We start from the raw sequence: 22387 nt of genomic DNA on the forward strand, positions 1-22387 counted from the left end.
CCTGAAATAACCATTTCTTCTTAAAAGTTTTTGCAGATTTTCTGTGGCTTTTGGCTACTTAGATCTTTCGCTAGACGAACCATTTCGCCCAGACCCAATGTATGGGCAAGCACTGCAGAGAAGCATGCAACAGCTGTGGTGAATACAGGAAAAGAATGAAAAGAAAGCAAAGGAAAAAAGGGAATGGAGTAAAAAACCCTACATATGAAGAAATAGAACAACAAGCACTTCAATTATTACAAATATAGCTATATAGCATGGGGAGGGGGAAGTGTAGGGAGAGGCACTCAGAAGACCTCGTGATGTACGGGAAGAATAGGGAACCAATCAAACATGCCAAAGAAGAATGTTACCAAAACACAGTCATGCTTCAGGTGGATCCCTTTAAGGAGCATATATAAAGCAATTGGGCAGCTAATAAGTTGAACAAGTAGCAACCATCATATTGGTGTCTGTGCTTTTGTTCCCGCAAAGGTTTTAACCTCCTGCAAGGGTTAGCTGTGATCGGAGTGCCACATTTCTGTGGATTGGCAGGTAGAAAAAGACAGCTAATGCCTTACCACAACAACGCTGTACTATAAACTGTGACTCATTTATTGCTATCCAGGGATATCTAAAATACATGTTTATTGTAATATAAGAAAGGAAAAAATAGAGAAAGAACATTTTGAACAAGAACATGTTGCCAAAAAGATCTTAATATTGTGTTTTTCTAACACTGTGTAATAATATCTGTTGCTCACTGACAGCTAATAAAAGTATCACAGCTGAAGTTAAGCTGAGGTGTACGACTGCTTATTGTCTGTTTTCATTTTGTCTCACTGAATAGCTAATTCTCTCACAGTATTACCCTCATTTCTCACAGACTCCGTTATTAATGAAAGCATTAAATGATGACATTCTTTTGGATCACGTTATCTGGGGCCTGACCTCTATCCTATTAAGGCAACTGGAACATTACTATTCATATGAACAGAGGGTGGAACGAAGTCCTTATCTGGGAGGTTTCACAGAAAATATGTCATACCCCAAAAAGAAAGATCAAATAAGCGGATCGCTAAAGGCCAAAGGTCAGTTTAGAGGTCAGTTCCTATCTCAAGGCAAAATGGTGAAAGTATTTTAAAACTGCACCACAAAAAATAAGAATGAGATAGACATTTAAGCTACCAGGTATAAGAAAATACAGTATGTGTTTATATCTTCGCAACACAATCTCTCAATATTTTTTCTTGCCTTTTTAAGTCAATAAGTTAATTTTGATGTTTACTTTCTTTTTTAAGTCCAACACCTAAGATCAAGATTCTGCGGTACACAGTTCAATCTCAAACCTACATTAATCATAAGCAAGTTTGCATTATACTGTAAAGATTATTTTTGTCTACATTATACAGCATTATTTGAAGCACATTCAAATTAGAAAACACTTTAGGAAAACCATTACTGTGACTGTATGGAAGTAACACTGTTGTTCATTTTATTTCATACCTAATTATTTTTTGTGTCTCTAGTACATAAGATTATTTCTGTACACTTAAAATTACTTTCCAGGAAAACAACATTAAAAGTTGCATCATGTGTAAACAAACTTGTTAAATTATATGTTTAGCATAAATTTATATAAATTTCCATTTACAATACTTGTTCACCTTATAAGGAAATATATTTAAAAGTCACTGAAAAGATGCGCTGAAATGTAATGATTAACTGTTTTAAACTGACTTTACTAACATTTAAAATAAAAGTGTTCCTCAAAAAACTGAAAGAAGGTCTTTGGGAATTCCCCTGACTCTCCTCTGCAAATATCTTTTCAATAGTACAAACTTCTAAGTGGTAAAAAAAATGAAGGCCACTTATTTTTCAAAAGTGGATTCTTTATGCTTTACCCTTCATTATTCATTCCATGCTAGTGAAATGGGCTGAATGGTGCTTAGTACTGGGGAGTTTAAATTGCTTAACAAGAGGCAAGTCTGATGTGTTTTGAATATCTACAAGAAACATACAAAGAATTATAGCTGATTATGTTTTTCTCTGTTCTTGATAATACTCCAGTTGCTTCTGAAAGATATGTCTGGTTCCCCACCCTGGGAAGAGTAGATCATGAATAACTGTCTTTAAGAATGAGAAAATACGTGGTAGCCTCACACCATGTCTCTTTTTAGAACAAACTAGCACAGTCAGATATTTTGCCATTTATTTTAAAATGCACAGAAGTAGTGTTATATAATTATGTTTAGGCTTTTCAGATTTCCAGCCTGGAATGTCTAATGAAGAAGTGCTCCAGCCTCCCCTGCTCTGTGTGTGTGTGTGCGCGATCCTTCAATTCTTCCTGGGTTCTGATTTTGCATTTCTAACGAAGCTGAACTGACAAAGCGTGAAAGTGGTCTAAAAGGAAAAACAAAGAAAGTGACCCTGCTTTCACTGTGCCAAGACTAATCAATATTCCAGAAGCTCAGCTTTCCCCTCTCTTCTGATGTGTTTTTATTTTTTTCAGAGTTGGGCTAACAGTCTCCTCCCCTTTCCTTAAGTTACAGTGATAGTAAATTGCTGTATTCCGGAGCACATGCAGATTGTCAGTTTTCTCTGTCTCCCGCTCGCTCATCTCTGCAGCTCTGCTGTATTTGCTGGGAAACCCCTACCTTAACTGCCACCACTGTGTTCTTAGAGTACTGAAGATCTGAAAAGGTGAGCCGATTGTTTCGTTTGGTGGGGTTTTGAGTATGAAGTCTTAATTTTTCACTCTGCCTTTGTATGTTACTTAACGTAGTAATGATCCTTTTGTCTGTATCCATGTTCTTTTTTGATCTTAATGTAAGTTATAAAGGACAGATAGCCTGCGTTAATCATCTTGGAATGAAAAGGCACTGTGAATTAATCTTTTTTTAAAACAAAATACTAAAACTAATTGTTCTGAAAAAAACTCTGCTTGCACACAGTAGTCATGTCCAAGTTAGAATACTTTCTAATTAAAATATCTAGCTCAGTCTCAAAATGTTTCCACTCTCTAAAGAAGTAAAGCATATAGCATTCTATCAAAATTCAGAGAGGATACTGCACCAACATGACAATCTTGAAACATATGGTAGAATCAGTGATTAATCCCTTGAAAATAAATTTGTTACAACATGGTATTTCCTCTAAAACATGCTGTTCGAAAAGTCTGTGTATTTATATTCTAAGCGCTTCCTGAAAAAAAGATATTTAGGCACTAGATTTATTTGAAGTCAGATGTTAGAGCTGAACTGTCTATAAATGGAGAGAGATTTCAGTGGAAGCAACTAACTCTATCCATTTATTAATTTCTAATTTCTTAATAAAAACATGCCTGTGTATTATCTAAGACTTCAGAAAATGGAATTCCCAGTCTGGAAAATACCTTTGTAACAGGCTCCACTATTAAATAAATTCATACCGAGCAGACACACACAAAAAAAAAAAAAAAAAAAAGGAAAAATAATAACCTAAAGAGTACTTTTAATATTAAAACAACTTAAGGTTGATTCAGTGTGTGATTTCTTAAAATCAGATTATATCCCCATAATTGCTGTCAAGCCAAACTAAGGATTACGTTGCAATGCGAACTTGTATTACAGTCTGAAGCAACAAGCTAAGTGGGATATAATTTCTGATGTTTTACAGATGTGCTCTGAATAGTTTATACACTTCAAAGATGAATGTTATCAACATAAAACTGTCAAAGGCATATCTTCTAAATAGAGGTTGAGGGATAAATAACTATTCCTGCTGCGCTTTGCCATGTGAAAAAGAGGAATTCAGCCAATGCATTCAACCATTTAAAAACATCTGAAAAGCAGAACATTTTAAATGTACCAGTTCAAGCAAAATATTTCTCTCCAATGGTCAATGTGAAGGTGAGCTAGAATTTTTTTCAGATAATATGGGCCTGCTAAGCAGACGAAAAGCAAGCCTGAGAGATAGTTTTAAACATTAGATTACCTTATGCTTCTATGAATTGTACTAATTTTACATTACTATACCACTAATAACTGCACAAAAAATGTTACTCCTGGATATTGCAGCATGACAGGAATTCAAATTAATTTCTGAAGACACAGGACACATATCTGATCAGTCCACATAATCCTTCTTTCAAAGAGTTCTTTAACAGTCATTGAGGCTATGTATCAAAAATAACTTAGTTATTACAAATAATACAAGTTATACTGAAACATGAAGACTATTCGCTTCCATGTAAACATATGGCTAACTATTCCTTTAAAATCTTATTGCAATATTTGATATTTCTTGTATTACAGATTTCTCCACTACCTGCCACAGAAAAGAGTCTTCCACTTTTCTGAAGGGATATTGACAGAAGTTAATTATAAAAGAAAACATTCTGCAAGACAGATGACTAAAGGCAACGGCGAAGAACCAAAAACTGGAAGTAGGATGGAACGGATTCAACAAGGAGTCCGGAAACGTACACTTCTGGCAAAAAAAAAAGTGCAGAGCATAACAAAGGATGATGTTAAAAGTTATTTATTGAGGAATGCCTTTGTGCTCTTCACCGTTGTTGCTGTGATTCTTGGTGAGTAATTTGTTCAATAGGAATATTCTGTTCTCCAGTGCATTTGACAATGATGGTTTGCCTGGGTGATTTGCATTACAAACGAGATCCCAAATTCTTCTGCACTGATAAGAATGTTCTGGCTTGGAGAGTTTTGGCTTTGACAGCTGCATGTTGAAGTTCAGGGAATAGCCATTTTAATTTATTTTAGTATTCCTAAGAAGAATTTTGGTGAAAAAAAACAGCTGTTTTATGGATTCTTCGCTTAAAGAATCAGATACAATAACTTGAATGTTTTCAATTCAATCTTTTTCCAACATAGCCAGCTGCAGCAAAATGCTCAGGGAATAACTTTTATTTACCTAATCTATCAAAAAATAACACCTTATAATGACAATCAGAAGCTCTCAATGAATGACATTGTGACATTTCTAAGCAAAGATATATATTAGAGCCTCAATCTTTCCAGTTTTCCCTTAGTAAATGCAAACCAGTCAAACCTAACTACAAGTTTATGCTCTCTCAGTCACTCACAATCTTACACATGCATCTTTCATATGCAACTGGGGCAACAATGGCAATGTTAATTATCCAAAGGACTGCAAGATAGCACCTGATTAAATGCCTTTTAGAGTATATGGAGAGGAATCCAAAACATCAAACAGCATTTAGGTTTGGAATGTGCCAAAATGTAAATTTAAAATATTGTAACACATTTTGGATTTACATTAGAAAGAGACTCTTCTGAGAAAAGCATACAATTTTTTAAACAAATTTTCCTTTATGTAATTATTTGATCACTTTTGGTAATTTAACTATAGATTTTCTAAATGATGCCATAATGTCATGAAATACTATTCTTTGTAGTGTAAGCAAGAACATTATGGCTTTACTGTACTTGCACTTTTATTTTCTAATTAATTTAAAATATAAAATCGTGAATCTGCTCAAGAAACCCAATGTTAGCACTTAAAGATAAGGGTATATATCCTACACCTATGTAGGTTTTAATGTACTTGATAGTGCTCTTCCATATCTTTACTGTGTTTCTACAACTTTTTTTAGGAATTAAAATTTTAGGGCTTTGTCATTATTGTTGCTTGATACCACACCTGCAGGATTATTTTTAATTAATTTCTGGTTTGATGGTATTTTTCTGGGAGACAATTATATTAATTCACATATTGGTAAAATAAAGTACGTTGTTGCTTTAACAGAAATGTCAGTCTCTCATATTTATCAACAGTATTTGATCACAAGGGCTTTTAATTCCTAAATAAGAATTTGTTTTGTGCAAAAAAACCATCAATATCAGGAGTAAAAAATTTAGGCATTTTATCTACAATAGTCAGGAAAGGCAGAACAAATTAAGCAGGTTTTGAAACACTGTCTAACCTCAAGGAATGCAGTTCTTAGATTCTCACTTGTCTATACTGCACAGGATGAATGCGGTCTGGTAATTTTTTCACAGTCATCTAGCTCCAGTGTGACTGCCATAAATCTGGCAATGTGAGAACAGAAATGTAGGCTGGACAAGTGTTTTTACTGTTATTGTGTGTTCCAATTAGATTTAGATGACTAGTGACAAACGTCTGCCCACAGCTCTACTACCACCTACAGCAAACGGCTGAGTACCAGTAAGGCTGGAACACAAGTTGGAGAACTAATGAAAATGTGCAGCCTAGGATGAGCCAGCTCCTCCAATTCTGCTCATGAACCTATAGACATATCTGGTGTAATATGTGGAAAAAAGTCTTCTCATTACTATGACAGAAGACTCAAAAAATTTCTCACACTTGTTATTTGTGGTGTAATTTTACAGTACATATATACAAATAGAACAGTAAATTCACATTTGGGAGCTCATAAAAAGGTAAGGGGTTTTTTTTGAGAGAGTTTGTTGCCTTTTTGGAAATATTCAGAGGTAAGGAACAGTTGGCTAAAGAGTTTGGAAAACAATCAGCGGTTGAACTCCATCTGTGTAGTTTGGCAAGGACTTAATTGTTATCATCTCTCAGTTGTTTGGTGATCTGTGGAAAATCAGATGGTGGGCTTCATACCTTTCCTAGCAGACAGTAATCAACATTGCGAAATTAACCCACCAGTTAGCACCACTGTCTGCCTCATCAGAGATGCTTGGACATGAGTGTAGGTGGAAGCCAATCTACACGCACGCCAGGGTGGAATAATTTACAAGAAATTCTTAATGCTCTCTGTAATCTGAACAGACAGATGAAATCAATTTTTAGGGCGGTTAGTCCAGCAATTTTCATAAAGACTAAACTCAGGAAAAGCAAAATTCTAGCTTTAAAGAGAACAACATTTCTTCAGAAACATTTCTTTCAGGCCTTTTTGTCAAGGGACTGACATGAAAGAGCCTATTTAATAGAGCGTTTCTGATTTCTTTGCTGAGCAGGATTGATGCTGGTGGAGGTTAAGTGGATAGGATCATATGTCTTAGCCCAGTTTCAGGACTGTAGTTTATAACAGACACTTGAGTTTGTCGCTGTGGAAACATCTACTTTGATATGAAGTGGGTAGTTGCAACATGCATTTGTTTGAGTTGCATACTGATATTTTGCAGACAGAGTAGAGATTTTCTGGCGTTCACATGATAAGGAAAAATACAGCCATTTACTGTAACTTCTGCTCTTACTCTGATTCTGAAGTTAATTCTAAACTGAATCCACTAGCTGCTACAATACAAAACCAAATAATCTTTAAAAACCTAATGATGAAGATGCGAGAAGTTATAATTCAGGATTCCTTACTGCTATTCTCCATTTCCCCAAAACCTCATGAAAGCTCCTCCTGACTTCACATTCTGCATAGGTAGGTTCTGTCTAGCATATCATCATTATCACTGTTGTTGCTATTTTTAGTGAAATTTAAACTGCTTTCAAGCTGTTTGAGAAACTTTGAAAAAAGTATGGTCTGTAACTGAGTTATGGTGCAGTTTTTCAGATTCTTCTGGTACACCTAGAAATATTAGATTGGTTTTCTGCGGTGGGTTTTGGCAAGAGCCAATAGATGAGAATAATTATGTGAGGCGAATCTGAGAAGCTGACCACTAGTAAATTCAGAGTGTCACGATGACCAGGAGCAATTTAAGGTAGGCTAGGGGTCATGGTGGCTCATAGAAAATCTGCAGGAAGTCTTACAAACTTTGAAGTGCTAGCCAAATTACTGGCAAAACCTCAGGCAGTGCCCTCTCTCCCACGCTATTTAGCTCCATCATCCTGTCCCCAAAATGCCTTCTTTTCAGATATCCTTCCTTCAGCAGACTGTCTTGATTCTCTGCTACTTACCTCCCATTTTCCAAAAATGCTACAGGAGTCTAGACTTTACTCTGGCAGAACTCCTAAAGGCCAAAGGATCTCCTGTGGATTCTGAACTTGTACTGAAGGAAAGATCAAGACACACAGAGCTGCTGAACAGAGATCCCGAGAAGCCGTTCACAGAGAAATATTATTTTAATGAAGGTTCAATGAAGTAGAGGGAGGTTGTGGAGCAAGTACTATAAAAAGCAGTTTCTGCGTAGTCATGAAGCCATTATAGCTCCAAATTGTCAGCTAAAATCCTCTGTGCACTGCCAAAGTTATATGCTGCAGCTGTCCGCTGGGACATTCAAGGGGGGTGTAGGTCCGGTTCTGTCTTCTGTCTACCTGTCCGCCGAAGGGAGTGCAGGGCTGGCTGTGTCATTGAACCCAGTCTTCTGTAATTGCAGGCAATCTCACAATAAATGTAAAATGTAGATAGGCCCATACAACATTTGTTCTACAGCAGCATGAACCATATATAAGATTCTAAAACTTTCCATCATCTTTATGAAGTATAGGAAGAAGACAGAGGAGATTAAGGCATTACCAATGTCCCTATGTCCCTGAAAAAAGCAAAATGTTAAATAAAGCCTGCAGATGATGCTTTGTAAAAAGGTAAAACGCAAAAGCCCTACAAAAATTCTAAAATATCTGAAAGTGACAAGCTGTGCAGAGAAGCAGATGCTCCTATCTCAACAGACTTCTGGTCTGAAGAATAATTTAAAATTAGTCCCAAGAGGTACAAGTCTGTAACATGCAGGTAGAAAAAATCCTGGGTGATGCCCACCTCTTTTCTGCTACTGGCATCCACTGAAGACTGGGGCTGACTACCAAGAGAAGGGTATTTGACCCCATTACAGTGTACATGATGACAGTGCCTCAGGTAGCCTTGGTAAAATTTGCATGAGAACAAAGCAAAAATCCATCACTATAGGAGAAACAGCTGTGGGAGGTTGAGTCCTAGGTGAGAGAATATATAAAACATAAAGAGAGAAATGTGATACCAGACAAGATATACACAAGAAAATCAAGATAGTTTGGGGACAGATAAGGAGAAATTCTATTTATGCTGAACTCAGAGGCTACCTCTGTCCCAATGCTTTCCTAAAGAACCTGCCTAGCACAATTGCTTTCTGCATGACAAACCTTCCTACATAAAATTACTAAGCAAAACCTTAATTCTTTTTGAATTAAGAAATAGTTCTAATTTGGGGAAAAAAAAACAAACAAAAACATAAACAGGCACTGTAAGATTCAGAATAACACAAAAATTCAGAAGAGATGATCCTTTTCACCAGAGAGAAAAAGTATAGAAATACAAAGAACTTTAATTCTGCTAATAAGTAGCCAGTAATGAAAGCCTGACTGTGAAATATGAACAGTGTGCTAGTTTAGCAGTGAACTTGCAAAATAAAATTATGTTAATTTATTATCACAATCTTAATTTCTTATCATACACTCTGGTGTTACTGAAATGAAACAACACTGGTTGTTGAACTGCCATATGTGCCACAGAGTAGAATCAATAAACTTGGCTACTCTGTGAATCAGAGTTGTGCATTCTGGAGACAGCAGCTGTGCATATATGCACAGTAAAGATACAAAATGTGCTAAATATAGACTTGCTGCCTTCTTATGTGCTCTAAATTGCCAAATCAAAAGCAGTATGTTAGAGTGGTCATAAAACAATCCAGAGAATCATCATTCACTGCACTCTTCAAACAGCTTGTGAAAAGGAAGGTGAGATTCTCAAAATTCTGTCTAGAAAATAAATTTAAATTTATTTATGAAATACCACTTCTTACAAAGCAGATTTCAAGGCTGTTCTGGGCAGAATGCAAGACTGTAACTGCATGAGATATTTAGGATGTTTATGTAGTTTCTCAGAGATTTTGCAAGAAAATTCTCTGAACGGCAGTAGAATGTGGCAATCATGCTATCAAATATATGTTGCAATGGAAATAATGGTCATCTGAAAGAGTGTAAAAAAAATTTTGTGTTAAGTATCAAAGGGGTCTAAAAAGACATTTCAGAATCAAGTGAACTAGTATTAGGGCTTGCCAGTCCTTTCCAACTTTCAGTAGGTGTGCACTGTAGTCACTATGGTGATTGAAGAGCAGCACAAAATTATAAGCAAGGTGCCAATGATTTGTATGCTGAGTAAATGTTTAACATTGTTAGATCCTTACTAGTACCCTAGCTAGCTATTGTAAAGCTAGAATGCGTTGTCCTCTGCTCTGGAATGCTTTGAGTTGGCCACAATGAAGGTGTAGTTGAAGATGTCATGTTCAGTTGTTTATGAATTCCTGAAACTTTAATTCATGTGGTTTAAATTTCTCATACAATCTCTTGAAATAAATTGGCATCTAAGAGTTTCCAGGGATTTTATGATAAGAAAGGTAAAATGTTTTTTATAAAATAGTTATATTTTTAGGTGAATCAAGATAAAGTGCATCTAAAAAAACATATAAAGAAATCAAATAGTAATGACAGGTAAATAAAGAAATTAGATCTTGATGTTAATAAGGCTGCGAAAAAAGTAAGATATAAATGCAGGCATTGTGATAATTTGCACTGTAGTATTGAGTTCTAGGTCGGCAGCAGATACCGACTTTTTTTTTTTCATGCCTTATTTAAAAACCCCAAGATGTTCTGGAACTACATAAAACATTCCATGCAGTTACATTAGTTGTGTATATCCTCTGTCCATCCTCCCAATTCCTTTTATTTACTGTGCATTCCCTTCAGATACTGTATTTCATTCCATTTCAGATTATAAATCAGTAATGCCCTGACTACACGAAAGACATTGAGGTGCTCAAGCATGTCCAGAAAAAACAATAAGGCTGGTGAAGTGTCTAGAGTACAAGTCTTATGACAAGTGGATAAGGGAACTGGGGTTGTTCAGCCCTGAGAAAATGAGGCTGAGAGGAGACCTCAGTGCTTTCTACAACTATCTCAGAGGAGGTTGTAGCACGGTGGGTGTTGATCTGTTCTCCCAAGTAACAAGCGATGGGACAAGAGGAGATGGTCTCAAGTTGCACCAGGGGAGGTTTAGGTTGGGTATTAGGAAAAATTCCTTCACTGAAAAGGTTGTCAAGCATTAGAACAGACTGCCCAGGGAAGTGGTGGAGTCACCATCCCTGGAGGTATTTAAAAGACCTGCAGATGTAGCACTTAGGGACATGGTTCAGTGATGTTAGGCTAACAGTTGGATTCAATGATATTAAAGATCTTTTCCAACCTAAAGGATTCTTTGGGATTTAGCATATTTTGTCATATATTTGTTTCTCAGCACATCACAGTTCAGTCTGGAGCTTTGGAGAAATAAGGCAATACAAGTGATAAATAAAAAGAAATAATAGTAAGGAGCTCAGATTTCTTCCTCCCATACTAATTTCTCCAACTGTGTTGTTCATAGAATATGCTGTGGTGTTTATAATGTATATTATAAAATAACGAGGCTCCTGACCAACGTGTTTTAAATTAGACATTGATACAACAAAAATACATGGTACGGAATAGCAGAGAAACTAAGGAAAATAGGTAAAGAATAAATGGGAATTATTCCAGAGAAATTTTACTAAGAGCTGGATTATTGCATTTCTTATGTCAACCCATCAGGCTGTAAGTTGTACTGACACTGTACTTTTAATCAACAAGACAAAACCACAGGGCATGTAAATTTTAAAAATCCATATAAAATAAATTTATTTTGAAGATAGGTTTTGTAAGGCATTTTTGAACAAATGAGGAAAATCATAGGTCCTGTGAACTGTACAGCAGTGAAGAGGAAAACAGTTAAAACAGGAAAGTGATAAAGAAAAACAGAATGATAACAGAATTAGGAGGATAACAAAGTGTTAGTTACTCATATTTTCTGGTTGTTCTCACAGGTTCTTTCTCTTAACATCAGTTAAATTTACCTTTTGAATTCCTGTTCAATTCCTTATATTGAAGAAATGCATTTTCACGTTCAAAATTTGACATGTCTAGGTATTTTCTGTTAGCATGGATAGATCATAAATGGAAATCAACTGAAAATTCATTTATTCCAAAAAACTCTATAAAAGATGAAGCTTAAGTGTTAAGCATTATTTACACTGAAACATAACCTCAGACTGGCTCTAATAAATGCTCTGGTTCTACTATTCACAAGGACTGCATTAAAAAAAGTATAAAACAGCCTTTATATAGAGGATTATTAATCAGGGAATTCCTGAGAGTTGTAACAAAAGGCAGCTGATAACTAAGGCTACTGCATATATTTTGATGTCTTTTTAAATCTTTTTGACTTGGGAATACATACATTAAGCAATCATGGATGTACAATCTAGTCCTTCAAAGCCTAAAGTATAAGCAAAAGAAGTTGTATGTGGAATCCAGTTCTCAGAACCGGTTGTCTTTTTAGTGCTTGAGAGCTAGGACACTCAAGAGGATAACCCCACAAGTCCACAAGCTAAGAATATAACTGCCTACAACTTGCCAGGAGAAAAAAAAACAAACAAAAAAAACCAAACAAGCAAACAACAAACATATTTGCATTCCTACTCCCACTCATTTCTGAGTCAGTCAGAACCATACCAGGTATTTTCATCCAGTCAAGATTCAGAAGCACAAAAGCCCTCACCTTGGGAATGGTGTCAGCAGCGCCTGAGGAATTGGCTTACTCTTTTCCTTTCAAAAGGCAGGTTACAGGAGGATGCAATTTCACCATTCCTTTCAAAGCTGTGTTATCAGGCAGAAGACTTCTAAAGGCAAATACATAATCCAAGAGAGCAAAGGGTGGCATCAGGTTTTAACTTAATAGTGAGCCCCAGGCTCTGAGCAAGAACAGGAACACAGGGCATCCCAAATTCAGGTGATTCTCTGCATGTGTGTGTCAGTTGTGTTCAGTTCCTAGATCCCTAGGATTTATCCTGGAATTCGGCAAACAGATGTTTAGATCATGGCAATTCTGAGAAAAACACAAGCAGAATAATAAGAAATTAGGAGTCTTCCAAAACAAACAGAAGTGCCCATTAATTTTATAGATTTCCAGAACCAAGCTTTTTTATCTAAATGACTTTGAAGGTCACAGTTTGGACTCAGGTCCTTACTTTGTAATTAAGTATTGTACCAGGTGCCAGTTTCCCTTTGCCATTTTTGTGGCCTTTAAGATAGGGAAATTCTGTGATTCCGAGTAACACCAAACAGTGAGAAGAGAGGTATCATAACCTATATGGAGGCTACATCTAAATGATTCCTCTATGCTGCATATCCTTCAGATGAGTTAACTCACAAGAAGTTAGGCATAAGAACTCTGTTTAATCAACTGAAATAAAACACTTTTAGAAATCCATATGTTGAAAGAGGCTGTTGACCTAAAGAGATGAAAGTTTCTAGTTATTAATATTTTCATAGTTATATTAAGGTTTTTAGGGAAGAAGTGACTCAACTAACAAAATCAAACAGGTAGGGACTGAAAGCATTCTAGCTATCTTTCTAAAAAGATGGTAACAAGATTCCATGACTTTCAGCCATGAACATCATTTCCTTATTGAAATAATTCACTGAGTGATAAATCAAACATAAATAAAGGATTCTGGTAATGCTTATACTGATATGGCAAAAGTCTTTTATTCTACAACAGGAAATGCTTCCTCTGGGTCTTGTCCAGGTTGTTTGCATGTGTCAGCAAAACACTGGATAAAAAAGACCATTTAAAAAGTTTTAACAAAGTCTGCCGCGTGAGTTATGTTCCATGACCCAAAAAGTTCTGGCATAGGCATATCTTGATTCAATAATATACTTAATCGTCAGTGGCAAACATATCGGTTCCAGATTTAGACTATCAGCACTAAGCTAAATTAACAGGTGGTTTTGTAGGAATGAAAAACTGGGCTAGCTCCATAGATACATGAATACTTAACTTGAATGTCCCACAAATGATGGTGTAAATCAAGGAAGTTAAGCCTACAATGATCTGGTTTGTAGTGTATGTCTAAGGTGGAATTAAAAAAACAAAGACAACTGTCAAGGTATAACCTCAGGCTCTCTGCTAAACTACACTAGCTCTTCAGAGCAGAGCCCTGTTTTCTGAGCATGTTTGCACAGAGTTCTTGGCACTGAGAGATCTCAGTCTCATTGACTGTGATTCCTCACTGTTACTACACTGTAAGAAAGACAAAATAATACAAATGGGAATATGAAACTGTAGTAGAGAAAGACAGAATTTGGAGCTGTTAAGGACTATGTCAGCTTCCAGTTGAGGAAAAACAGAAATGAAAGAAATGTGAAGTCAAGAAAGGAACTATGTAAACTTTAAGAGAGCAGCTTTCTTATCTGTTGGGAACTATTGTTTATGGGAGTAGAAATATTAACATTAGTCAAGAAGGTGAAGCAGCAAAGCAAACCCAGGCATGAAAAAATAGTTATTACAGTAATTCTGTAAAGCATCACATAATATCATAATTCTAAATAATGCTTCACAAAATATCCTCTGGCATGTATTGTGAATGCATGATCTTTTTTACATGCATAGTAAGAGAGAATTTGATGGAATTATTTGGGGGTTTTGCATCAAAATTATTTTTCTATAGTTCAGAGACTAACACACAAGTACACAAATTAGGAATAGTTTGTCTTCCAATAAAGCATTTTGTCTGAGTATAAAATCGGGAATAATGTCCCTATTCCGTAAAGAACAGTCTACTTCAGTGCCAGCAGTGAAAACTTCCTCATTCCAGATCCTCTTCAAATGCCCTGCAATTGCTTGTCTTATAAATAACAACAAAAGAAATATCAAAGGTGAGAAATAAATACAGAAATAGTTAAAGGAAGATAAAGAAAAAAAAATGAAGAATAAATTTGAAAGCAAACAGAGAAGTAGAAGTTGGATAAAAAGAGAACACTCTTTCAGACATGTTCTCAAGGGAAGAAAATTGCCTCCTAATTAGGGAAGGGCAAATGAACCAAATAATTTGAGAGAGAAGGGGAAAAATGCATGAGTGTAACACTGGAGCCAAGAAGTAGCAGAGAACATATTTCAGTGATTTTTTTAAAAAGAAACTGTTTAACAGCACTCAGATACTTTTATAGCCTCAGATCCAGGAAGTGTCCTGGTTTAGGCAGTACCTCATAAAACAGTGATTTTACTCATCCTTAGTTACAACAGTTCTTCCTTACAGCTTCAGACTCCCCATTTCAATCATACGCCTTCTGTCCACAAAATTCAAGGAGGAGCTGCTGTATTTTCAACTAAAGAAAACGTGCAAGTGCCCAACCAACGTTATAAAGGTGTTTCAGGAGTTCAGGCACCTCCAGAGTTAGGCAGTTGCAGGCAGAGGTTCTAAGTGTCTTAATTTTGAGCTGCAAATGAAGTACCTATGTATCTATGTTAATCTTTCTCTAAATGCCCATAAAACACGTGAGTATTATAAAATGCCTCTGGATGTTTGCAAATTGTCACTGAATAGTGATGTTAGAAGTCAGGTGTGATTATTCTGGGAGGTAATAGCTCTCACCTGATAAAGCAAATCTTCAGAGTCAGGTTCAGGAGACAGGTGTTCCTGATGCACTCTGACTGCAGCACTGTCTCTCTTAAATATAGCTGAGAGCACCACCCTGCTCTCCTGACCCCTGAGCAAAGGTAGCACACTGACTTCTCTTCTGATGCAGGCAACAACTCTGTGACATCAGTTTTACTCTTACTGCGCTACACGTCTGCATTTCTCTGGACATGTCTCTTTTTACAGCCTTAGAACTATGACCAGGTGGAATTGGAGGTTTTTTTTTTTTTCCCCTGATGTTTTCCGATCTTTCACAGTTTAAGGCAGGAGTTTCACCTAAACTGCTCGATGTCTGGAAGTCTCAGAGAGCTCCAGGGTGCATGTATGCATGCACAGTAGACTCTGTAGCACGTGGGCAGTGACTCCCAGGAAATGTCCGGCCTGTCACAGATTGCCATGTGCCATCCAGGACTACCATGGCTAGTCCATTTGTGCACAATAAGTATAGTGCATCATGACTAATGTAGATATGTGTTTTATGTACAGATAGATCAGGTAGTTAACTCTTCCCCACAGAATTATCAACAAGTTGTAAGGTATCACTTCGCTGCTAAAACCATACCACAATGTATCATATTATGGATCTCCCGGATCCCAATCATATCTAGGATATCTAGTTCTTCAGTGGTACTTCTCCCATGACTCATGGTATCTCTCAAGCAAAGGAGAGGTAGCTATTTGTGTCCAAATTAAGCCAAATCCCACTTCCGTATTCCACCTATAAGAGCTACTTGGAGCACAGGTCCTTAAGTTCTCTACTGTACTAGCATCACCGAGTTAAAAGAGAAGGAACACATCACAGAAAAATATACAGACATACATATGTGAGATTCTCTGCTGGGTCTCTCAGATGAGAGCTGTAGAGGAATACGAGCTTTAGTTTATTAAGCAAATTGATACTCTGTTTTCTTCAGGTCTGAAACAGAGAAGGAAGTTCATGTAGAAAATGAAACATGCTCTAAATTCAGCATCAGAAGAGAATCAAAGGAATTTTAAGCCACCTATTAGCTCCAATTCTAAATTGCCATAGGAAGAGTAACTAATAAGTTTAAGTGTATGTTTCTGTGATTAATTAAGCCAGTCCTACCTCTGTCTCTCGCTGCATATTTCCACCCCAAAATGTTTTTTTTCCTCCCTCACGATCACACCAGCATCACCATCACCTAGCACAGGGTGTAAACCCGTCCAGGAAACAATCTGGAAGAAAGTTAACCCAGTAAAAAATAGTTTCTTCCTGGTTTAGGCCTCAGATGATCTCATCTCAGTGTCTGACAAGTACAAGTGCAGTGAGGTGAGGACTTCAGGTTTGTCTAGTTTGAAGGAGACTGAGGTGTGACCAGTCTCACTGCTCTCTAGAGATTCCTGAGGAGGGGAAGTGGAGACAGATGTCTTCTTTCATGTATCCAGTGACAGGACACATGGGAATGTTTGAAAGCTGCACCAGGAGAGGTTCGGACTAGATATTAAGAAATATTTCTTTACCAAAAGGGTGGTCAAACACTGGAACAGGCTTCCCAGAGAGATGGTTGATGTCCCAAGACTGTCAGTGATTAAGGGGCATTTGAACATTATCCTAAATAACACATTTTACCTTTTGGTCAGCCCTGAATTGATCAGGCAATTGGACTAGATGATAGCTGTAGGTCCCTTCCAACTGAAATCTATTCTATTCTATTCTATTCTATTCTATTCTATTCTATTCTATTCTATTCTATTCTATTCTATTCTATTCTATTCTACTCCACTCCACTCCACTCTACTCTATGTTATTCTATAAAAAGATCAGCTTAAACTGTAGTCTCTTTCTGGCTGTAGCAATTTGGTGCTCTCCACAGCATTATTCCTCTCAGTTCAATGCCATAAATGTCCTTCCTTACCTTAATTATTTGCCTACCATGGGACTTGGACAAATGAGACGGTAACTGTCTCTCCTTGAACAAAAAGCATTTCTCCTTTTTTTGGAATGAAGACTCATAAGCACTTTTTAAGTTATCTCATCAAATATATTTTGTGTAAAGGACCTTTAAAGAGGGTCATAATCTTATACTTTTATGATAAAAAAGGTCAAAGACATGTAATAAGGCATCACTGATGACCATATAACACAAGAAGTAGTTCTCAAATGACTAAAAGCAGTAACTCTGCTGCAGTCCGAGAAAAAATGAATTTAGTAAAAAAAGTAACTGGTTAGCTAGTAAACAATAATTAGCATAATAAGAGCTAATCTTTAAGATAAAATTAGAAAAGTAACCAAAAAATCACACACACAAAAGACTGCTGCAGTATCAGATATTGATAACTTAGGTTAGGTACCTAGTATTTACATTCAGCAAAATGCTTTCAAAGGGAAAATATCTCCTCACCTACATAAGGAAAACCAGAAAGTAAGGAAGGAGAGAGTGATATACAAGGGGGTAGGGGTGGAGGAAGGTTCAATATAAAATTATGGAGGGAAAAAAAGACTAAAATCAAAAGCATAAAAGTGAATTGGTGAGTCTGTGGTTCTTGTGGCAAGCAAAGAAAGAGATTAAGAATGGCTGTGATTTTGTCAGTAATCTGAAGTATTTCTTATCACTAGAGAAGTTATTTACCTGTTTGTCTCAAGTAAATACAGTTGCAGCCTGATCTGAAACTGGTTGTTAGAAGAAAAGGTGTCAGAACAAAATGGCAAATTATGCAGAAACAAATGACCCAAAGAACAAAAGGATTCATTCCAGACCTCTGCAGGAACATAAGAATGAAATGGTGTACAGGTAACAAAAATATACAATGTCCCATTAAACTGGTAGGAGCCTGATTCTCTCACTGGCTCTAGCCCAGTTTCTGTTACAGAACAAAATGTTATTTGCTTGCTGGTTGCAAGGTTTTCTGGAAGAGAACTATTAACAGTTGTTACTTCAGTGCACTGTTCTACCTTATTCAAGGTATTCTTTTCCAATTACGAAGTTTTCTATTTCCTGCTGGAAAAGAAAAAATAAGTCTATGCCTCATCTATTAAAGTAAAGAATATTGATACAGACCTCATTTAAGAGTGTTTTGAGATTTACTGGTAAAAAGCAGAGTGTGTGTAACTCTTATTGGTGTGTTCTGTTTGAACTGGCAAGCATTAATATGGAAAAGGCAGCTCTTGTACTATCATTAATATTCCACCTAGCAATTTCCTCTTGAAATACGCTTGAGTGATTTTTTATCATTTAAAAAGTAAACCTGTTAGATTTTTTACTTTCTGCATGAAAAACAAATCAGAGCATGGACATTGTAAAAAATATTAACTCCAAGTAATAGTATGGTCTTAATTTCTGTGTGTTTCTGAAATAAGATAGAGACCAGAAGCTCCTAAGGATTAATTTTAAAAACTAATGTTTACTTCACTTATTTAACAAAAGTGCTGCTATCGTTCACTTAAAAACATCATGGCTCTTAGGAGCTTCCTTATTCTCTTAAAATTATTAATGATTTTAAGTAGTGAAAATACCCCAATCCTCTCTATTATGAAATTTTAAAATCAAATTCTTCTAAGTAGGCCAGCAGGAGGACAGATTTAAGTTTGCCTAAAGTTCTTGAGTGAGCATTTCAATCTGAGTAAAGCTGCATCTCTCATCTTCTAAGAGTTATGGTTCTCTTTTTTTTTTTTTTTTTTTACAGATGCAGTGTTTTAAACCCATGTGTAGGTGTGCAACCTATTTCATCTATGCAATGCAAAGCATCATGTGAAACAGCTCTCTACCATTATGAGACCAAGGCATTTTGTAATACTATTAAGAGCTTCATTTTCTCCATGGAGGATTTTAAAGTTCATTTTCAAATTCAGTTTGGGAAATTATATATGAGTTGATGATACTCTGGTACATCACTACAACTTTTTTTTTTTTTTTTTTTTAAAAAAAATTTAAAAAAACCCCCATATTCATAACAAACCTATTCCTATAAAACTGAGTATTACAAAAGTGTTAATTTTTGGTTTGCTGCTTCAGACCTCATTTTAATGCCCACATTTCATCACACGTTGATGTTAAGCCATTTTAAAAAGTTTATATAGACGGTTGTACATTTCTTAGCAATTACAGGTATACCCATTTTTTTAAAGCCTGACATGAAAACTTCGTTGCTCCCTTTCTGGTACTGCAGCGTCTAGAACTGAAAACCCTAAACCATTCAGTAATGTCTTCCTAATTTAGGAATTAGCAATCCAGAATCTTGTCTAGCATTTTTTCCATTTCCATCCCATTCCCACCACTGTCAGAATTATTTTAACCTTCTGCTGCTTTCAAGTTTTAAATTCTTTCTTCACTGTATTCATATAGATTGAATTTTATTTTGAACCTCTACATTGGTATAAAAACAAAATAAAGTGGTTTAGTTTGAGGATTATTCTGACTGTCATCAGGATTATCTGCAAATCAAGTTTTCTACAAATCTGACTATAGAACTGACAAGAACACCTCAAAAATCTTTTTATAACTTGAATCTGATTTATTTCTTCATTAGGAACTGTATAAATTATTCAGCAATATGGTTCTGTTATACAACTATACACATGTATAGAATTCATCTCCTTAACTAAAACAAGCACTACTGATTTTTGTCCAGAAGAAGCCTAACAAATTCTGTATAGAAATCTACTCTTCCCTGCAGTGCAGAAATGGTACACCATCTACCATTTGAGAAGTCAGGCTCTGATAGTGTCAATTAGTTGTTCTTTTCTGTTACAAAGGGTAGATAGAAACCTGCACAACAGGTTGTGGGAGCTTGTTTCACAGAAGGCTTTGTTTCATTACAATTTTCAGAATTAATCAGAAACTTGAAACTTTTACTGAGAAAGTCCAGCTCCAGTATTTTATCTTCTCAGTCTTGATCGTGGAGGGTGCTAAGCAGTACAACTGTTACCACACACAGAGACTTGGATGGTGGTTGAAATACCGCACACCTTCCAAAGGTTTAGTACTCCTACCAGGTCTTACTTCCTCATTTTATTTTGATACTTTGTCATTTTGTCTATTTTTAAATCATCATGGTATGCTGTTATCTCACTGTTTAAAACCTGTGAATGTTGGTTCTGAGAAGTTAAATCAAAGAAGTCAAAGCTACTTTGCCAAGTTTGACTTTTTTGTTTCAAGTTCATAATTTTGTTAAGAAAACTTTGTCAGATAGGATGTAGTACCCAGTATCTAGCTATTTAAATGGCATGAAAAATAGCTTCATCTTCATATATTCTAAAATCAAGAGAGACTGGTAAAATCATGTTGTTCTGCTTTCATTATCTCATACTACAATGAGATTTGCTTAAATAATTTGCTTGAATTACTTCTTATGCTGCTAAGATTATTATGTGAACACAGTTAATTTTCAGAAACATCTGAGAAGCAGCCACTACTATACCTATTTTATAAGTAGCAAAACTGAGTCAGAGAAAGGTTCTTATGGTTTAGGCATGACTGCATATAAATTAATAGCAGTGCTGAGATTAAGGCTGAAGATTTAGTAACTATTGGGTGTTGGCGTAGTTCACCAGAATACACTACTAGGGCACATTTTTTCCACATCGCAGAAATTCTTTTTGTAAACTGCAGTGCTGGGCAACCCTGTAATTATGCACAGAGCAATTTAGGACAAAAAAAAAGCAATAATTTTTGGCTCGACAGGTTTACACAGAACTTCAGAAACTTACTCTCACTACCAATAATATTCATTCAAACAGCTGTCTACTCAGGCCCTGATTCTCTTAGACCACTTTGTGCTGCTTGGACAGTAGTGGACTAGATAATCGAGCCCTTATAGTATAATGTAAGGACTAGTTCTTATAGCAGCCTCAGAAACCCTTACTTACTTCAGTGAGGCTTTGTACTAGTGCACAGATTAATTCATGTGGAACTAATTGCAGAACTGTGACCTAAGAAACTGGTCTAGCTCTATTTGCTTGTTATCCAGTTGTCAAAATGTAGTGCTCATTAAGTGCAGAAACAAAGGGTCCAGATGGATTCTTTATATATGAGAAATGTTTCCCATATAAAAAGAAAATAATGAGTAACATTGCAGTGGAATTTAAGACCTTATTCAAAAGAAGGGAAATACCAAGGCAGGTCTTTTAATCAAAAATAATTCAGAGGACTTTCCTCTACGTATTTTATGATTTACTTTACCTAAAAAAAAAAAGTCATTTATGTAAAATGTACTTTGACTACTTGAGTCTATAGATGATGAATGAGATTGAAACAAATGCCTTCTAGTCCCGCTACTCTCTTTCATAGTGTGAACTCCATGCTTGGTTCTGGTTGTGCTCTAATCACTTTTCTCCCATTCCATAACACAGATTTTGTGTCTTACATAAGACACTTCCAGACTCCTCTAACTTAACCAACCTGATGAAGTCCCTGGCAGTGTGAGCAGACAGACAGGGGTGACTAACAAGAGAGTTACAGCTGTTTCTTTATGTCAGTAAATGGCAATAAGCTAGTGTAGGAGGTATAACAGCTAGTAAAATTTGGCATGAAGATGATGAAGATACTATCCACTGTATGGATCTATCAATCTAAAATCTGATTTAAAAAAAAGCAAAACCACAAAGAGATTAAGAATTGGAAATAGCAGCTTCCAAAAGTTTTCAATGTTACAGCATTTTCAGGATGTACACAACTTCTAACATGTTCTAGAAGTGAGCTTGAATGCTCTGCTCCCTAACATCACTGAGAATAAAACTTCGTGAAAAGTTTTAAGTTTGCCTATCTGCCAAAAAGGGCAGTCCCACTCTTCTCCAAGGCATATTCCCTTTTGAAAGTACCAACACTTGTGTAGCTATGCAAATAAATTACCTCAAGGGAATTGACCTGGCTGAAAATTAACCTGGTAAAAGAAATCCTTTTTGCAGCAGGATCAATTCTCTGATCCAACTTTCTATACAGCCACAATTAGCATAAACGCTAGTATTAGACAGTAGGGAAGAACATGGAGTCAGGAATGGGAAGATGGGACAGTTGAGTTTCACCATCTCT

The 22387-nt window shown here is 36.1% G+C and overlaps 1 protein-coding gene across 1 annotated transcript in view; it reads left to right on the forward strand.

Moving 5' to 3' along the window:
- Positions 1 to 2401: 2401 nt before the first annotated feature.
- SLC1A3 (solute carrier family 1 member 3) overlaps positions 2402 to 22387 on the forward strand; it is a 68950-nt gene continuing 48964 nt past the window's right edge. The window contains exons 1-2 of the mRNA XM_074931855.1: positions 2402 to 2682; positions 4275 to 4549. Of these exons, the coding sequence (XP_074787956.1) occupies positions 4369 to 4549 (181 nt within the window). The 5' untranslated portion in view covers positions 2402 to 2682; positions 4275 to 4368. The remainder of the gene's footprint in view (positions 2683 to 4274; positions 4550 to 22387) is intronic.

The sequence above is a fragment of the Athene noctua genome, chromosome Z, assembly GCF_965140245.1.
Source record: "Athene noctua chromosome Z, bAthNoc1.hap1.1, whole genome shotgun sequence".
NCBI lineage: Eukaryota > Metazoa > Chordata > Aves > Strigiformes > Strigidae > Athene > Athene noctua.